This window comes from Aythya fuligula, chromosome 3, assembly GCF_009819795.1.
Source record: "Aythya fuligula isolate bAytFul2 chromosome 3, bAytFul2.pri, whole genome shotgun sequence".
NCBI lineage: Eukaryota > Metazoa > Chordata > Aves > Anseriformes > Anatidae > Aythya > Aythya fuligula.
Window position 1 is genome coordinate 63,416,678 of NC_045561.1, and position 20,329 is coordinate 63,437,006.

Sequence of the window (20,329 nt, forward strand, 5' to 3'; positions counted from 1 at the left end):
GTTGTTATTCCCTCCTTAGGATAACAACTGTGTAACAAACCCAGAAGTGTATAACAGACCTGCAGTCTTTCACAGAGTTTGGTGTCTTTGAAAAGTGCACCTCCGGCAACGGCAAACCTGAAATCAGCCAGGCAAATCTGTGCAGGTACATTCAAAACAGTGTACATCTCACACTTCTTTTCGTATTTCTTATAACATTAAACATACTGCAGAAACTGCAGCTGTCATAAATTAAGGGTTTGTTTTTTTTGAGCTATCCTCACCCGATGATATAGGCAACCGTGACTTCTTATGGCACTTAGCCCTCTGGCCGTGTGTCAATAATGCACTTAAGCTCACGCTTAAGATCAATGACAGTACTTAGGAGCTTAATGGTAAGCATGTGCTTAAGTGCTTTGCGGAAGTAGGATATTCAGCACCTCTGCAGGACAGAGCACTCACTGACATTCCTCATACTGGTAACCAAGCATGGAAGGCATTGGTTTTCCAGACTAGGGACCATGCAGTATACAATACTTTGCAAACCTATTTGACAGCAGATGAGATCATTTTAATATTGGCCTACTGCTCCAAGAAAAAGCAGATGTAGCTGGATTGATGCTGGAAGTTATCACCACAAAATATATCATGACTGCAGATGCTGAAATGCACAGAAGTTGTAAATATCAAAGTATATTTCAAAGACCTACAGTTAATATAGATGTGGCATCTATGGTATTATACATATATGTACATGGGATTAAATTATTGAAATATTAAATGCTCATGGAATCAACTGAATGCATATGGAGTCAACTGAACTGAATGCATATGGACCTGTATTCATGTCAGACTATTTTGATAATAAATTTATTAGATCTGAATGAGTAAGATTCTCCCCAGCTCCCCTTGAGAACTAGCACTACTAACAAGAACAGGGAAAAATAAAAAAGGGACCAGGGTTTCTGGCACCGTCACACTGACGAATGAATGAATAAATAAATAAATAAAGCACCAATCCAAATGTGACAAAAAAGGCATGAAGCCTAAAATTTTACTGATTTTTATAATTTCAGTTTCACATCATGTGGAACATTTTCATCTTGTGTAAGCACTTCTCCCTGAACACACCAAGACAGATTCTGGAATAAGACAGTCCAGTTAAGGAAAGTATCATATCCATGAAGCACGAGCAGCTTTAGTGCAACATAGAACAGAATTTGACTCATCAGAGTCTGGGCATCGATGGGATTCTGTCACATCAAAATAGATTCATGTCCTCATCCGGGTCAAAAAAAAAAAAAAAAAAAAAAAAAAAAAAAAAAAAAAGCAAAATATATTTAACAAAAATCAAACTGTTTTCCTTTGACATAAAAGAGCCGTCATGCAGGCAAGAGCTCACTGTATGGGGCTACAAAACAATAAATTCAGATAAGAAGCCTTATTTTATGTTATCTTCAGCTGAGGGCTTAAATCTAGCTTTCCACATTTTCCTGAATCCATGGAATATGCATGTCTTTATTACTTCTAATAGTCCATTGCATACCTGCTTCTCTGTGGAACTAAAAAAAAAAAACAACATCAGTACTTCAGGATAGGTCTTCACGTATACCACCTGAGATCATACCTCATTAGTATTTTTAAAGTGATAAATTCCATGTTGGCTTTTATAGGAAGGAAATTCATTTTTTCTTTAACTTGCTGCTACATATGGTGATATTCGTGCCATCCTATTTGAATGTATCCTTTCTATTGATTCCAATATATAGTATTTAAACTTGTTAGTTTTTTTCAACAATATTGGAGATCAGTATTAGATGTAACATCTGCAGTTGAATAAGGTATTTAACAAGTGCCTGGGTGATATAATCCATACTACGGTGAAGTGGTAGTTTCACTCAAGAGATACGTTTTCTGTGTTTATTCTCATGAAATCTTTATTGTGTAGTAGACAATAAGTGAAAGTACTTTTTTTTTTTTTTTTTCCAAAATTACACTATTAAAATGGTATTTCTATGTTGATACACAGACTGATCAGATACTTCTGATCATTTTCACACAAACATCCAGTCACTAGTTTTCATTCATTTTTAGTTTCATTGAAATTGCCTTCTACCTCTTAAAGTTCCCTTTTACCATTTATTGAATTTGACTCTACTTTCATCTTTAAGTATGCTGACATGTGTAATGTGTTGACATGTCTTTCATTATCTACAGGTTAACATAATGTAATTGCCACCAACCTAATCTTTCAAACACCTCTGGTAAAGGCTTCAATCAATGTAAAACACTAATGCCGACATTATTAGACACCATAAGTGTTGAGCTCACATTACATTCTTTCTGAAGTTGTTACATTTGTTTCCAGTTTATGCTTGTATTGATTTTACAATCTTGCTTTTAAAGAAAGACACTTTCAGATTTTCATTCTTCTTATTTAAAGGATTTGTCACACTTTTATATCCCCACTCACACTTCACGCTCTTCTGGCTCCAGATTTCTCAATGCGCTGAAGATTAAGGGCCTGATCCCCCACGTCCTTGTTCATGCAAGGAGTCACAGTGGATGCTGCAAGACTGCTTCCATGAGTAAGAACGAGACATATAATTTATTATTTCTCAGACTGAGCTAACGTTGGACATTATACCCACTGTATCATTCTGAAAATATTCTTTCTTCCTTAAGACTTGAGGAAGAAGAGGTTTTATACCACTTTTAATTCAGGATAAAAGCAGCATTTCTCAACTTCATGTATATAATACATAAGACAATAGTACAGATGTTTCTAAATCTCTCATTTTTTTATAATGATGTACTACCATACAATGGTACATTTAACGGAATACCATGAGATTAATCTGTAAGCAAGCTGGAGGTGGCCTTAACCACATAATTGGTTCCTGGTTCCAGATATCAAGATCCTCAAGACTTGGGGATGTTTCAAGTTTGGAACGTCATTTCAAACACATCTGCAGTATAAATGTTTTTATTTTAGAGCACTTCAATCTGTGCTATTCAATTACAAAGAAAACATCATAAACAAATTTATGATTGCCCATTATACAGAAAATGAAAAACATATTTTTAGAAAGTTTCCACACAGAAGTATATCTGCTGTTCCTAAAGGATAAATAAAAAAGTGATTTAAAATACTCTGTTGTAAATATAGAGAGTTTTCTAGTACACCACAAAGGATTACAGTAAAAAGGAAAAGCTACTGAGGATGTTTAAGTGAGCTTCCACAGAGGAGACTCCTTTTAATTAGCTTATGTTTGTACACTATAACCCAAGGTACACTTCTTTCCATTCTAAAAATGAAAGAGCCATAAACACTTGGTACAATTAATGAGAGAAATATGAGAGAGAGCTAGTTTAAAGCAAGTGTTGCAAATGCTTTGCTAAAATAACTACTCATCTTCATGAAGTTAATTTTTGCATGGAGTACTTACCCCGTTGGGAGGAGAGGAAATCCATTCCAACTCTGTCTGTTGTGCTTTAGAGTCCAGCAATATTACTAAAAAAGAAAGAAGACGAAGAAAAAAAAAAAAAAAAGAATTTCCACCATTTGTTAAATATAATATGCAGCAATATAAAATCAAAGAACAAAGTCTAAATTTTAAAAATAATAAACATATTTTTGTACAAATTAATTTTTGTTCATATTATTGAAAAAAATGCAAGTACAACTATGTACAACTTGTACATAGATGATTAAATGCCATCCATATATAAACAGATATATACTAATCTTAACAATTTCATTGCTTAAGTCTAAGCAGAATGCATTTCCTAGTGCCCTAAAATTATTAATAATCAGTCATTAAGACACATGTTCCCTTTGCCATCTCCTTTGTCATAAGGAGGACACTTCTCATATGCTGGGAAATTTACAATGAGCTTAAAAACAAACAAACAAACAACAGCATTTCAATACTTATCCAAACTGATTTAGACAGGTCTAGTCTATATCTTACCATGAGTTTCACTGTAGAAGCAATGGTCTTTTTGAGTAAGAAAGAAAAAATCATGCCCTTTAAGTAGTAATTCCATAAATAAATGACAAACAGGAATACAGAAAATAAGAGACTCTGCAATTACCTCATACACTGCATATACAAAATACTACTTACACAAAGTCAGACTAACTCATTTTATAGCAATGGCTTACTAAAATCTTCATGTCATTATACCCCAGTGACACTTCTGCAAAAAGACATCAATTTTAGTAGCAGTGCAATTATTTGCAGCTAAATGTGACCCTGCTTCAGAAAGTGGTTAATCACAGCCTAATAAACCAGCTCTTAACTATTTTACAGGACATATTGGAGGATATTACTGATGTTCTATTACCTCCAAATATACATTTATATGCGAGCTTTATATTTCAATCATAGTTATATGCCTCTTTCTAAACATATCATTATAACTTTCTGAAAGACTTTGAAGTGACACATATATTAATCTGTGATGTCCAAAAAAAATACATGAAATCATTTGTTGTAATACTTCTTTTGAAACAGTCAAAGCTATACTGTGATCAGCCATGTATCTGGGCTTAGCACTTTGAAGATTCCTTCTTCAAAACTGCATACTTAACTTCATACTTTTATTTGGTAAATAAAATGTCACATCTCTAATTTAAATATATTTAATATGGTTATAGCTTTGAAGCTATTTACAACTTTATGCACAACATTTAAATAGTTAAATTCAATACATAATTTGTATTAAATTCAATACATAACTTGAAGCAACTTTTATCAGGTCTTTTGAATTGGTTTCAAGTCTGCTTTCAGCCCTTTATCCAGGTAGAATTTAATACAAAACTTCAATGGATTACTAGAAAGATGGCACGACTTTTTTTTTTAAAAAAAGAAAAGTATTTAAAGGTTCATCCAGTAATATCCGAAATATTAGTTGAACTCCAAATGGTAGCATCCAGGCCTGTATTTCAGTAATAAAGTCGAACTACTCATTAAAGAAGTTTGATAGTCTCTTTCTAGAAAGATTATCTGCTTATTTCATTAAGCTTGGATCCAAGGGGCTTTACTTTGTAACAATTTCTATAGAAAAGCAGGTGGTGTATGTGGTGGTTTGTTAAACAAGAACATTTCTAACGATCCTGGAAGAAAAGGTACCGTGAAAAATTTAACCTTTTCAGCACCAGCACAAAATCCCACGGCTGCAATTCATTACACTTTATTTGGCAGCAGTTCTCCAGCACTTAGCAATGGGCAGGCACATCCCAGAAAGGCGACATAAAACAAACAAACAAACAAAAAAAAAGCAAACAAACAAACAAAAAAAAGCAGCTTGCTCTGCAAATACCCTGAAAGACGCTGCCTTTCTCGTCGCCCCGAAAGTTACTGGGAACAACCATCCCTGGCGGGCGGCTGGTGCACGACTCCTAGCCCGGGAGGAGCGGCGCCGCCGGGGGCTCCGTGTGCGAAGCGGCGGCGGGGAGGGGGCGGCGCCGCGCCCCGTGCACCCCCGGCAGCCGCGGGAGATGCTCATCGGGCACCCTCTGCCCAGGATCGCGCAGCTCCCCGTGGACCAGCCCTCCGCGGAGGCGCAGCTCTCAGCCATCCCCCCTCACTCCCTCTCTCCGCTTCTGCAGGACAAAAAGCGGCAAGAGTCGTAAATCCCGCGGCTTCGAGGAAGGGGCTCCGCGGGATACCGCGCACTCGGGAAGCGGCGGCCTCTCGTCTCCGCATGGAACCGCGGCCGCGTACCCGCTCCGGGCAGCAGCTAACGTGGTCCCCTCCCAGCAGCCGGTTTGGGGAGGGGGCGTCCGCAGGGGCAGCCCCGGGACCAGCCGTGGGCAGGTAACACCGACACCCTCAGTGTCGGAGAGCCCCGCTCCTTTTATCTTTTATCGAGCTGCAGCAAGGAGAGTCGGAAAAACTTTCCAGCCTCGCCCCCCGCATCCCCTGTCGTCCCCAGAGGGAAGCAAAGGGAACCACGCGGGGCTGCAGCCGCGACCAGCGCTTAATGGAGGCCGGGGTGAAGCCGCAAAGTTATTTCCCCCCTACCCCCATCCCGTCTCTTTCTGCCGAGGGAGTTTTCGGAGCTTGCGGCAGGTACAGCCGCTATCAATCCCTGTCTGCCGCTCGCCCCCTCCTGACCCTCCTGTGGCTAGGCTGATTTTCCCCAAACGCCCGCACGTTGCACACACACACACCGTGTACAAATGTATACATAAACGCCTCGGCACACGCAGCCACGAGGCAGGCTGCCGCCCGGAGGCACAGCCTCCGGGGCAGAGCGGGGCAGGCTGCCTGCATCCCTCCTCTCGCCACTCGGCCACGCGTGACTGCTCCCCGAGTGGGGGACTCTGTGCATCCCAGCCCCTCCAAATAAACTTTCGAGACACAGCCAAGGGAAAGCTCTCTCATCTTTCCCTCTCTAGCTTCGCCATCTCCTTCTTCTGTTGAGGGCAGAGGACATTTTAATTGAAGGATTTTTTTGTTGTTGTTGTTCTTTTTAGGCTTGAAGTGGTATTTTACTGCATGCCAACTGTTTGGTGAAAATACTGACGTATCCGACTGGGGTGGGAGGGGTAGGACTCCAAATGCCTTCATACGCACAGACACCGACAAAGTCCCTGCCTCACCTCTCCCAATTCCCCCCTCTCCCCTCCGAAGATGGAGACGGACCTTCGCCTTCGGCTGTCAAACGTGACCAGGGCGCCTTTTAAATAATCTCGGATTTTCCTAGTGTGAGAAAAGAGATCCCCGAATGGACTTGGATTTTATACACCTCCATCAGTCTCCGATAGAAAACTGCCTGTTTTGTCTGTGTGCGGGGGGGGGGAGAGGGAAGGAAAGGGGGGGAGCAGAAGGGAGACAAATGTCCAGCGCTCGCCTTACAAATCCCAGCGTTGGTTTAATGGAAATTAGGAAGCCCCGTAGTGATATGCAGATGGTGTAAAACATCCATCCCGAAACCTCTTCCTCTCTCCAGCGATGCCGGGGAACAACACACGCGTTGCGGGCACACGACACCGGGCTGTACCCTCCAAATGCATGCCCAGCTGGGGTGCCCCAGAGATGCAGACCCCAATTTTGCACCCCGATGCTCCCTTCCCACGCTCCGTGCGCGGCCCCGGGGGGGCGGAGGACTGAAGGCCCCCGGCGGGCAGCGGCACGGGGCTGTCCCGCAGCCTCTCCCGGATCGTCCCGAGCCCTGAAGCCCCCAGCCCCTGCCCGGGAACCAGCGGGGTGAGCCGCTCCCCCCGCACCTCGCCCGGAGGATTAAGGCTGCCGGAGTGGAGCGGGGCTGCCCTGCGCGGATCCCCGAGCCCGGAGGCTGTCTCCCCAGCCCCACGCTTTTCTATCACGTGCAGATACCTCCCAAACCTCAATCCCCAGGGCAAAAGCAGTTGTCCTGTTCTCTCTCACATGTACATATACATAGTAAACGTCTTGCTCTTTCCTTCCCCCCCACCCCCACCCCCACCCCCACCCAGCAGCAATTAAAATAAAAAGAAATTAACGGGGGGGGGGTGACAAGCAGCTCGCGGCGGCAGGCAGGTCCTCCGCTAAGCCACCGCACAGACTTGGCGTGCGAAAAGCAATAAATAAGCCCAAACTTTTTGTTTCCCGCATCACCTTACCTTCTTTCGCAGCCTGTGCCTCCCCCGTGTGTGCAAAGCGGAACAGCCAGACGGAGCACAAAATAATCCAAGAAGGGAGCCTACTTCGCAGAACCATGGTGCAGGAGCGGGGCGGCTTTGATATTTCTACCTATCTATTGCTAGCCGCTGCCGCTGCCGCCGCTTGCTGGGTACTAGAGGACGGTGGAGAATTCGTTCTGCTCGTCTTCTGCTCGGCGCTCCCTCCCTCCCGGCTGCCTTTCTCGTTCTCCTCCTCCTCCTCCTCCTCCTGCCTCTGCCTCTGCTGCTGCTGCCGCCGCCGCCGCCGCTGCTGCTCCCGCCTCCTCCTCCGCGGCGCTGCCCAGTCCCGCACCGGGCCGCCCGCCCGCGAGCCCCGACTGCAGCCGAGCCGCCCGCGCCGCGCTCCGATAATATCAATTAGGGCGAGGGGGCGGGACCGCGGCGGAGGGGCGGCCCGTCCCTCAACCTGATTGACAGACAGCGGTGTCCAACCAGCGGCGAGGCTCGGAGCCCGGCGGGCGGAGCCCGGCGCTCGAGTGGCTGCGGGCGGAGGGGCGGGGCCGGAGGGGTCGACCAATGAGCGGGCGGCGGGGTCGGGTTGCTGCTGGTGCTGGGGAGCCGAGGGATGAGCGCGGGGCAACGGGGCCGGGACTGGGTGAAGGTGCTCGGGGGTCCCCCTGTGCTCGCCCCCTGTCCCGGCCCCGCAGCCGTCGGGGCATGGAGCAATGGGGTCCCGTCCCGTCCCGTCCCGTAGCCGGTCGCGCCCACGGGTGCTGCCGCTGCCCCGAGGAAACTCGGTTGGGGCGGCGCGGTGGCACCAGGACATTTCTGTGCCCGAAGTCAATTTCTTCAGCACCTCGAGGGCTGCCTGCCCTGCCCTGCCCCGCCCCGCCCTGCCCTGCCGTGTCGTTTCCTTTCTTTTCCTCGTGGTTTTCCCCCAAATATTAACAGCTGCTGAACGGTCGTAACTGCTAGGTGGGGCGGACGGGGAAGGGGCTGGTGTTTCTTTTTTTTTTTTTTTTTTTTTTTCCCTCCCGTCGGGTGTAACCTGAAGCAAGGGTAATCCGCTAACAATGAGACGCTTTAAATAGGAGGAAGGAGGAAAAAAAAAAAAAAAAAAAGAAGGGGAGAGAAACTTGAAATGCCTTTTGTCAGCGCTCACCCTATGCGCCCGGAGCTGCTTTACCCGAGGATCCGCCGCGCCCCCGTCCCTCAAACCGATTTCCCCTTTCCCCCAGCCCAACCTCGCCCCTTCGGAGAGGGAACGGAGAAAGCGCCCCGAAAACTTCCCGCAGCCCCGGTCGAGCTGCGGAGCGGGGGGCGCTGCGGCCGCCCCGTCCCCTCGGCGGGGCTTGGCCCGAACGCTGCCTTCCCAAAGTGCGCCCCGCGCGCCTCCGCTCCCCTCCTGCTGCCCCCCTGCCCTGCCCGGCCTCCGCCTTTACCTGGGAGTAAGGCACGGCACGGCGCGGGACCGGGTCGGCAAGGTTCCGTTGGAAGCGCAGAGCTGTGTCCCTTCAGAGGATGGAAATGCTGGGTAGACCCGAGAACTGGGGCTCGTCTTGGAGGCAGGCGAAGATACCGAAGCGCTGGGGGTGCAGTCGCGGTGCGGTGGCCAGCTGGTGCGAGAATCGAAAACAGTCCTCGCCTAAATGGGGATGGTGGTACAGAAAAGAAAGCATGGGTGGAAATTTAAATTGTGAGGTGTTCTTTATGGGATCTTTCGGTAGACAAAGAAAAAAATTGATTTTTTTTTAAATTATTATTATTATTTTATTTATTTATTTTTTAAATATATGCTCAGCATTGTCAGGCAAGCAGCCACCACACTCTCCGGGCTTTAAGCACTTTCCTTGTGGTCTGCTCATTACTTCTGAGAATGGTGTAGAGGTAGCCTTAAAAATGTACTGTATTCTTTTCATTTGCCGAATTATTAGTGCTCACTACATAGAGTGTGACACTTCTGTGCGTTTCAATCGGAATGCTCTTTTGATACACTGGATGCCACAATGAGTATAGGCACTCTTGATTCCCTCATCCTCGCTCATCTCTCATTCCCACCCTCATAGTATACCCGGAAAAGGGAGCTGTACAGAACAGTGAATTTGCATGTATTCTTTTAAAAGACTGTTTTGTTTTAAATATTTCCATACAGGGATTTTGTATTTTCTTTGGAAGTTTTCATAGATAAAACTTATTTTCATGTGATACACACTGTAACAGTGATTACAGCAAATCTAGGAAGTCCTTAACCTAGTTAGTCCTCTACAATTTTGTAGCATAAAGTGGAGGCATTTCAATACTAGACAACTATGCCAAAAAGACAATTTTCAGCCTACAGAGAGTAATCTTTTTTTCTAAAAATGGTTCATATTGAGACTTTTTTCATAAAAACACAGGAAGTCACTAAGTGAACAAGATGACAGGAGAAAAGCATGAGTGGCAATGACATACTCATGCTCTGCATGTAATTTAGGCCAGCCATTTATTTTCAACTTCATCTGCATTTATATAGAAATACTGCAATATTGTATAATCTAATATATGTAGAGGGTGTGTACTTAAGTAAGGATATTTAAAATTACATAAACATATTAACCATACAAAGAATGTATGAGTCTATAAAAAATAGATTAAAAAAAAAAAAAAAGTGTGTATTTCTCTTTCTGATCTACTCATTTGAAATGCTCTGTCTTCCTGATAATCATAACTTGAGCTAAAAATGGCATGCTATACATACTTCTTCCTAAAAATGGCTGTGGTTATATTCACACTTACACAAGAACAATTCAGATGCATTGAGCAGTCGTATTACAGATTTTTTTTTTTTTTTTTAATTTTGCTTCCTACATGTGAAATTTTTGTGGAGTTGACTCAGAACTTGAGCTTCTTTTTAGTGAATCTATTTTTTTTTCCTTTCCTCTGCATCTAGCTTATGTTTTCTAATACTTCATTGTATTCTTTAGGATGGTGCAGCCTCTGTTGTATCTCATCCAGCTGAGTGTTGGATCTTTTGTGAACAAAAACAGAAAATAAAAATATTACAACTAAACCAAAATACTCAAGCTAAATGGACCATAGCCTTCAGTTTTGGCACCTATATCTCTGAGACGAGAAAAAAAAATAATCTTCTGGAATTTTTATTCAACTCAATGTGTTACAATTCCAACACCATCAAAGTAAGTGCTTAACTGGAACAATAAAACCAATGATAGTAATGTGGCCTTTTTGCTTTGTTCTGTTATTTATTTATTTATTTTATATTTTTTCCCTTGCTGAAAATCTGTAGGCCAGGTTCTGCATTTTTATTTAAATGTGTGTACTTAGAATGTCTTTTCTAACAGTAGGTTGATACTAGTTTTCCTACATTGATACCAGCCTAACTTCCATGTAGTAATCTAGTAGTAACTCTATCTCCAACACATAACTCAGTCCAAAATTGTGATACAAGAAATATGAGCTAAATTCTAAGTCTGCACAAGTGGATGCAAGGAAAGGATTGTGGCTTGAATGAAGCTATGAATTCTGTTTCACAAATCCCTTTTCTGCAGGATTAAAACTTTCTTTCTTGGCTACTTTGTAGAAAGCTGAAACAAATTCTGAATAGCTTCACAAAGGTGTTGGAGGTTTGCCTTATACATAGGTTGTGAAAGTGATATTGAATCTTCAGTCTGTCTACACAATAATGATTTAAAGCCAGTTCTAAGCAAAAACATTTGAACTGTTTCACAGTGGTGAAAGTGAAAATCAAGCTTATGTAAATTAGAAAAAAAAAAAATTTAAACGTCAAGTTTTGTTATAGTCATAATCTAAGCAATCCTTTATCTGTGCACAAGATTTTCTATTCAGTATACATTTTTGTACAGTTTTTGTAGATGTTTTTGTAGGATTTTTACTACAAAAATGCAGTGGGCCTGTGACATTTGACTTTTAAGTAATATGTGCAGAAATTATTATATGAAATGTTGTATTTAGTCTTTCATATGTAATGGCACTTACATTCCAAATCTGGTCCAGAGGTGGATTTTCCTTATGGTGGCAATTTCAGATCTTCTCATGGGTTTATGAGTCAGAACAGCTCTATTATAGTAATGAAGTCAATGCATTAAATAAATGCTACTAGTTCATAAGGAAATTGTAATGAATTGGAACAGTCTGATTTGAAAGGCATGCTCATATAAAAAGTTCTTTCTTTAGCTGAAATTTCAGTAAATTTATAGTTTTAACTCTTTTAGTTAACAAAAATCAAAACTAGTGCTTCACACTTTGAAGTCTTCAAATATGCCAGAATGGTAGTAGCAGTTCACTGACAAATTTTCTCTTGGGGATTTAAGGTTATACAGTCTGCTAAATAGATATTTAGGTTCTGTTTTTCAAATCTATATATTTTCAGTACACTTGAAAATCCCTGTCTAGAAATGGAGGTAAGATGGCCTGTCATCTTGTCATTTAATGGAAATAAAATACATTCTACAGGACAATAAAAATTAAATCCATGTTAAATGCATATGTGAACATGAAATACCCCTGCCTTTCCCAAGGCACAGTAGCAGAGTTGTACAGGGTCCAAGAATATCCTGCATCTGGATCCTGTAGGACTCTTTCTCTCGATAAATCTGAATTTGCAAACTGACTTACTGAGGAACAAGGCACATACTGTCCCTTTGTTGATCACACTTCAGAGTCTGTTTGATATCTCATTGTGCTGTGGACCTTCCCCTGGGAAGCCAGAGCAGGGCAAGCTGGAGCAATAGCATCTGGAGTTATCTTAAAAAAAAAAAAAAAAAGATAATTTCTATTGCTTGCCTATGAATTAAAGGAATGCCTTTGTGTCCAGGTGCTACATTAAATAACCATATACATAAGCACATTTTTGGTTTCAATATTCTATAAGATTCAAAAGTTTCAGTTTTCTAGATGTGTCATATTAAAAATTGCATAGAGAAAAACCTACTCATAAGAGTAGCTAGTTCTAATTGTAGTTAATGAACTGTGAGTAGTAGGTAAACTCTAGCAGTATATGCTCCAGTGGAGCCAGTCTTCTGTTCTTCCTCAGTGCAAGTGACATCGTGATCACTTCCATCTGTGACAGTCCTAGTCTTTTCTCTCAGCCCAGCTGAGGTGAAAAATCAGACCTGGTAGATTTCCTATTTCCAGATATTACCTTCTCTTGCTGTAAGTTTCAATCTCCTTATGGTTCTGAGAAACAGCACAAATAAGGAAAAAAAAAAAAAAAAGGAAAAAAAAAAAAAAGCCTATACTCTCAATCTCTTTCTGTGTTATGAGTTAGGAGAGGGAGGGTAAAAGAACAGATGTAATAACCCTTATTTAGTTCTGAAATATAAACTACAGATTGCAATGGCAGGAGTTCCCATACTTTCACCTCTAGATCTGGGAGGTGCAGTGATGTGGAGTTTCACTACTGACAGGAAAACTGCCAATGTGCATAGAGAAATAATTTCAGGATTGCATCCTTCAGTAGTACAGCCCTCTTCAGATCAATTTCTGCAATCATTCATGTCTCATATGCCGTCAAGTTTCTATGGCCATATATTGCCATTTCTATCCTGGTCTGCATATTTATCCTCACTCCAAATCCATCTCTCATTACCCAATGCAGGTAAGCCAGATTTGTGACAATTAATATACATACTGATTTGTCGTAGTTTGTTTTAGCTAAAGGTAGTTATGTTTAGAGGATATGACAAATTCCAAGACCTTAAATGCTTTATCTCCTGCAAATGTGGAAGTTCATGTGATAGTGAGTTTCACAGGTAAGTAATGCTTTATTCAGAACACATTTAATTTTGGCCTGAATTTGCTAACTGTAATTTCAGGATGTGATTTCTTTAATATTTGCTATACTGTAACAAAGGTTAATAGAAGCACCTAACCAACTATCTTTAGGCAGTCAACTCTGGTTTATCTAGGGTAGTAATCATGTAATACAAATGCAGGGTTGCTGCAAATCCTGTGTAAAATTAAGCTACATAACTGCATAATGGAGAAAAAAACAAACAAACAAACAAACAAACAAACAAAAAAAACCTGCCTGCATCAGGAAATGCAGACTGAGAAATAAATCATAGTATTGTAAAACTGCCTCTGGAACACTTCTGTCCCTCATGCGACCAGATTAGCTATCTATGTCCCCATGGTAATGTTCATCACAGAGAATTTGACCCCAAACAGTCACTACTAACTGTTTTGTTTGTTTTTATTATTTTACATACACTTACAGTCATCTCTTCTTTGTCTCCTGTCTAAAGCCCCCATCTAGATAATGTGTTCCTCCTGAAAGTGGTTGCATTGATCTAGGTGAGAGTTAGGTGCTACTCAAGCTGAATGAGAGTGACATTCTTAGGTAAGCACTAAGCATCTTTAAAGTTTCTCCACAGAGAAAACATTTCATTTCTTTATTTATCATTTTGTACATCTTTTTTTTGAGGAGGTGATTTGAATGGTAAGCAGAAAGCAGTGTTAACTGGTGGGATGGGGGGTGGTTTTTTATACTTTTTTTTTTTTTTTCTTAAGATAATAATTTCGATTTTGCTTGTTTGTATAGTTTTGGGGTTTTCTTTATTACTTTGTTTGGTTGTGGGTTTTTTGTTCCTCTCCCCCAAGTGAGGGCACAATTACTGGTTGTCATTGAGCTGTAGTGTTGCCAGTGATATCTAGGTCTTTCTCTTAAGTGGTTGCAATAAATTTAAAGTCCATCAGTAAGACTGAGTATTATTTGAAACCTTTTTTTGTTTCTTAAAAACAAACAAACAAAAAAACTTCCTCTTCTTTCTTGTGAAAACATGGCAGCTGTCTACAGTAATTCATCTGTAATTACATTGCCCAGTTTCTTAGAGTTAGGGTTTCTGATCTGCTGCATAACCTTTCCTAATCCTGACTAACCTGAATAATCCTTTGCCACATCACTGTCTACCACTTCTACAGCAGGTAATAAATATATCAAACTTCACTAATTCTAGTACATATCTTGGAACATCCTATAATTTTCTTTCTTTTCTGTTGAAATCAACCCCTTACTTGTTAACGCACTTGGTTTTCCATCTCATAGCCAGAATATAATTATTGACACATGTCTACCTCATACTCTTTAATTATTTAGGTCTTAACAGTCATCTTTGGAGAAACTCAACAAATTATCTTACATCATTTTATTTCAAATTTTATTTTTACCCTTTTAAATAATGATCCAAAACTTTAAAATAAAACCAAACTCTAATATATGAATTAACAGCATCTTCTATTTTGGTGAGAGGCCTGGAGAACAAGTCCTACAAGGAGCAGCTGAGGGAGCTGGGCTTGTTCAGCCTGGAGAAGAGGAGGCTCAGGGGCATCCTTATTGCTCTCTACAGATACCTTAAAGGAGGCTGTAGTGAGGTGGGGGTTGGCCTGTTCTCCCACGTGACTGGTGACAGGACGAGGGGGAATGGGCTAAAGTTGCGCCAGGGGAGTTTTAGGTTGGATGTTAGGAAGAACTTCTTTACCGAAAGGGTTGTTAGACATTGGAACGGGCTGCCCAGGGAAGTGGTGGAGTCACCATCCCTGGAAGTCTTTAAAAGACGTTTAGATGTAGAACTTAGGGATATGGTTTAGTGGGGACTGTTAGTGTTAGGTCAGAGGTTGGACTCGATGATCTTGAGGTCTCTTCCAACCTAGAAATTCTGTGATTCTGTGATTCTATTTCCCTTTTCTTTTTAATTTGTTCTTTATCCCATTTACTAATATAACCAAATATTCAAACAACATTACACAGAAGCAAATGAAATTAATTAGTATAGCTGGCAGACTGAAACTTAAAAACATAACATTCAGGTTTATGTTGTCTATGAGTTAATAGTTTTTCATTTTGTTTTCCACATACATTATCAGTACACAAATTACCAGGGAAAATTCTGTAACTACCGTGTTACCATAGTAGGAGGCCCCACAGTAACAAATCAACTTACCTAATTGAACTTGCCATGTTAAAAGAGAAAAAAAAATAGTTTTAAGTAGTCTTCCAGATTAGCTCATCTGCCAACTACATATCAGCAGAATTGAAGCTCCCTGAATTCTAGGAGAAAAAAATGAACAAACACACAAAAAACCCTACATTTTCCTTCTTCCGTGTTAACATATATATCTTCCTAATCATCCCATACAGATAGTGGGAGTTTTGTTTTTCCCAAAAAGGGCAACGTTGTCAATGAATGTTGCTGCATAAAACACCCTCTTACAGAGCCCTCTTAGTGAGCCTCTTACAATTTACAGTGAAGCCTGAGAAAGCATTAAGTCACCTTCCTGTCTTTCTGATTTCGTGAGTTGAAAATGCCCTCAGTGTATTCAAAAGTGCTCTGGGGGCCTGGATAAGTGATGGCATACTCCTAAGACTGCCTGGTGGGCTGTAGCACCAATTTCAATCTTTGCCTTCTCCAGCCCTATCTCAACCTACTCCTTCCCCCAGCTTTATCCCTTGCTACAGTTTTCTTTGAAGGTTGTCTTTTAATACATCTATGCATGGAATTTCTTCTCTCAGACAGAAACGGTGATTTTAGGGCCTTATGACCATTCCAGTCCCTTTGTCCTGCCATATAATGTGCCTTGCATATAACCAGCTGTATCATAATTAAGCTGGATTTTAGGTACTTAATCAGGCTCAGCAAAATAGCATAGTTTGTCACATTCCTTCCAGCTGAAATCAGTACATAGCTTTAAGTCTGCACTGCCTCTACTGTACCTGTGAGTAACTGCTGTCAGCTGGCAAGAGCTTCATCTGAATTTGGATTCACTAGAAGATTATTTTAAGATCCTTTGATTTCAAAACAAGTACTGCAACTGTATCTGTTCAGACTGAGATTTTTCAGTACATTTATTTGTAAAATATGCATATGTGTCTACATATATAATTTGCTCATAAATTCAATAGTTTTAGATAAATGGAATGTAGAGATAATATAGTTTCATGCACTCAATACTGCGTACAGAGAGCTACTTTCTTATCTCCTGTGAATTGACATAATTGCAACAGTGTTATGCTAGTTGGGGCTTTTTGGCCAGAATTCACACCAGTTACATAATTCATTACAGCATATTCTAACCTACTGAAATCTAAGCATATTTTTAGACATAGCTTGTACAGTCCCAGTAATTTCTGCTTGCAGATTCCCTTTAGACAAGACCTCAGATTCCCCCGGATATGCTTCTGTCACTGTGTCACATTGAGAGTCACTCTCGCAATTCATCCATATATGTAATTCTCACAGAAAGTCAGTGCAGAATTTAAATGTAGTTATGCAATAGGTCTGGATGTTGGTCAAAGCACTGTAGATTCTGAGCTCTTCTAATATTAATCTGCAGATGCTTCGCATTACTAAGCAGTGTGAGCTCAGCCTTACCTGACATGAACACCCTATGCACCTGTTAAAATTTCTACCTCATGACGAATGATACCATTTCAAACTTTTATATTATGGGTATTAAAAATAACAATAACAATAATAATATATATATATAATACCAAGTATCTTGTTTATACTTTTTTTTTTTTTTTTTTTTAAACAAGATTTCTGTAGGATCTTGTGGGCATGGAGGGCCCTCTCTCTACCTCTTCTCTCATCAGCTTTTCACTTTCTCACCACTCTGTTTTTGTGAGAAGACTGGGACTTGTTCCCAAGGATGTCTGCCATGCAGCTGAGATGGTAGCATAGAGTGGGACTAGGGTTATCAGAACCTATCTTCTGCCCATCTTTGTTGAGATGCAGTGCTGCCTGTCCCCATAAAGCACCCTCTCTTACCCAAGGCCAAAGCAGGTCTGCATGACTCCACATGTTCACGGCTCTGTTTGAAGACTGTGATGAAGAAATGGGAGGTGTGATAGAAGAGGAGGAGTACAGCTTGTCTTTCCCCTGACCTCCCATCTGCTGAACTGAGGAAGCCAGCTCAAGGAAGCGGAGTAGCAGGGGTAAGCCACAAAAGGAGTAGGCTGCTGTGCTGTGCAGAGAGATGTATAAGGTTATCTCTGTGGATACTGTGATAGTCACCTAATGGTTTTGTTACTGTCTGACATAATTTATGATGTTGCCATTGGGTATGTTGTGTTATCTGTGTTATCCATGTCTTGCCTTATTTTCTCACCTTCAGTTTTGCCATTCTTAGGGAATTAGCCATTTTTCAGAAAAGAGCTTTTTAACATTACTTTTCAAATTCAACTTTGATTTCTAAAGGTGTCTATCTGCATCCAAATGATGGAGAACCAGAAGGGTTCATAAGGAGGCTAAAATAACAAGATTATTTAAAAGTGACATTTGCTTATGGCTTTAGCTTTTATGTCTCCCTAGCATGCAGCTTGATAGCCCCACTTAACTGACAGTTAGGTCACTTTAATCAGGCTACATCTCTAACTGTTTTTTTCTACCTGCAATTTCATATTGTTTTCAAAAGGAATTCCACACTGTTAAGGACAGTTTAGAAACAGGGTTAATTCTGCACTGCCCTGCTCACCTATATTAAGCTGTTTTGCTATATGGAAATAATTTAATTAGTTCATATAAAACTTACACCACCTTCAATGACAGGCAAAATCAGTGTGTAGAAGTATGAGCTGAATCAATGTATACAAATACAAAACTCTAAAAACCCAACTTTCAATGAACTGCTTAATGCCGCTCAGAAAAGCAAATTCCAGCACAGTATGGCACACAAAGTGAAATAAATGAATGAAAACTGCATGATTAAATGCTTTCATCTGGAAATTTTGTTGCAATATTCAGAAACACCACAAATTCTTCTAATTCATCATACTCTTTGTTTATTACTAATAAATTAACGTGCTGATGGAAGGAATTCATTACCCTTTCTACACACTTCACTAGTTGTAGGTCATTTATTAATCAGTGTTATCTGGTAAGACTAAAACCAGCTGTAATTACATTGTTAAACATTGATTAATAAGCAGCCTACATCACTAATATATGCAACAAGCAAGATAAAAAGTCTTTTTAAAGATTTAAAGTAAAATTTAAACATTCCTTTGGGAATAAGGAAATGTATATCTTCATCAATATTCATTTTTGAAAGATTCTATTTGCTTGTACAGCTGTATCTCTAAACACCTTTTGGAAACAGATTAACAAGCAAATTCAATTATACTAGAGTAAATGAACTACATTCACAAAATTGTATTAATGCACTCACTGAAACATTTAGAATGAATTTTTTATTTATTTTTTTAATAGTCTTCAGCTAGTGATTTTTTTTTTTTTTGGCTTTGTATTCTTGTTTTAATCATGTAATTAGGAACATCTATTTTAAATCTAGTTGTATTCTATAGATTTAAAAATAATATAGCAATTGGAAACGCATTATTAAGAACACTGCAGGTTCCTTAAACCTGCTTTTGTGTTTTTCAGTACAAATATTTTGATTGAAGTAAAACACAGGAAATTATTACATGTCAGAATCATGTCAGGATTATCATTAAGGGTAAATATGCAGAATATTTCTGGCACTTGGCAAAATTGGGGGGACTTATTTTTATGATATAGCTTTATGGAAAATAAAGCACATGGAAAGACAATGTCTTTAAAAAAGATGTTTTAAGAGTGTCCTCAATTAATCATAAATGGCAAATATTATTATAGCAGCACTATTGCTATAATATAAGGGTATGTCAGTATTTCCATTACAAACATATATTTCAAAGTTTTATAAATAGGCTATAAAAAATAAGCCTGAGTTCATACGTGTTCATCCTGGGATCAGTTTTTCCTCACTAAACTGTAAGAAAATCCATGCTGCCTTTTTGAGCTGGAAGGCTACAAAGGAACCAGAATTGAGAAGTTCAGGATGGCTTTTTTGTTTTGCCGTATAGCTTTAAAAAGGGATCATGAGAATGAAGATTCAACATCATAAAGAAGGCCTCACACGTTGTTTTTTCTTCCATTCCTGAAAGGATCATGTATTTTAGTGTTAGTTAATCTTGTAGCAGGCTTGCTGAAATTCTCTGCTTACCCTTCTAATTCCTACGGGTCATTTCTTCCAATTTCATTACTAATCAGGGTTTTGACACCTGTTTTCCACCTCACCTAAATTTATGCCAGCCCAGAACATGTTCTGCTACAGGGATTGCATAAGGGTTCAGAGCCTCTACTATTTCTGCAGAACTTATTATCTGAACTAAAGTTCGTAGTTCTCACTAGTTTGATTAAATTAACTTTTTTTTTTTTTAAGTATTATTGTTATTATTTTTAATCTTTATCCCCTTTGAAAATTGAAGCTCTCATGTGTGGTGCAAAATAAGTGTTTCTAGAAAGTCCAAGAAGCATAAAGCTCAGAATGTTGTGGATCTTCAGTGTTATGTCTCAGGAAGCTAGATGTTCTTATAGGCTTTTGAACTTAAGTACATTTTGAGGAAGTACATTCCTTAAGTACATTCCTTAAGTACATTTTAAGGAAGATCAGAACTGTGTTTTGGGATTCATGACTACATGACTACCCGAGGATGTTAGATGTTATCCTGTAGTTCTCTGCTACTGATTTGAACCTGAATTTCCCTACTCATGAAGTTGGACTACATAAAACACTGTAAGGAGATTCCAGCTCTATCATAGTTTTCTTTGCCACTGTCCAAGTGTGTTTTAGTAAGTTGTGTTTGTGACTGTTGTCTGGTACTAATTATCCGGTAGAGAAGATTCTGTATCCAACTCCTCAGCTGTCTGAATCATCAAATTAGGCAGCCACATC

The 20,329-nt window shown here is 40.3% G+C and overlaps 1 protein-coding gene across 6 annotated transcripts in view; it reads right to left on the reverse strand.

Annotated features, from left to right (window-relative positions):
• The window catches only part of EPHA7 (EPH receptor A7), a 162,715-nt gene extending 154,883 nt beyond the window's left edge, over positions 1–7,832 (reverse strand). For all 6 annotated transcript variants that reach the window (XM_032184338.1, XM_032184341.1, XM_032184337.1 and 3 more), the window contains exons 1-2: positions 7,595–7,832; positions 3,429–3,493 (exon numbers count right to left, since the gene is read on the reverse strand). In XM_032184338.1, coding sequence (XP_032040229.1) covers positions 3,429–3,493; positions 7,595–7,691 — 162 coding nt within the window. In that variant the 5' untranslated portion in view covers positions 7,692–7,832. The remainder of the gene's footprint in view (positions 1–3,428; positions 3,494–7,594) is intronic.
• Positions 7,833–20,329: the final 12,497 nt, after the last annotated feature.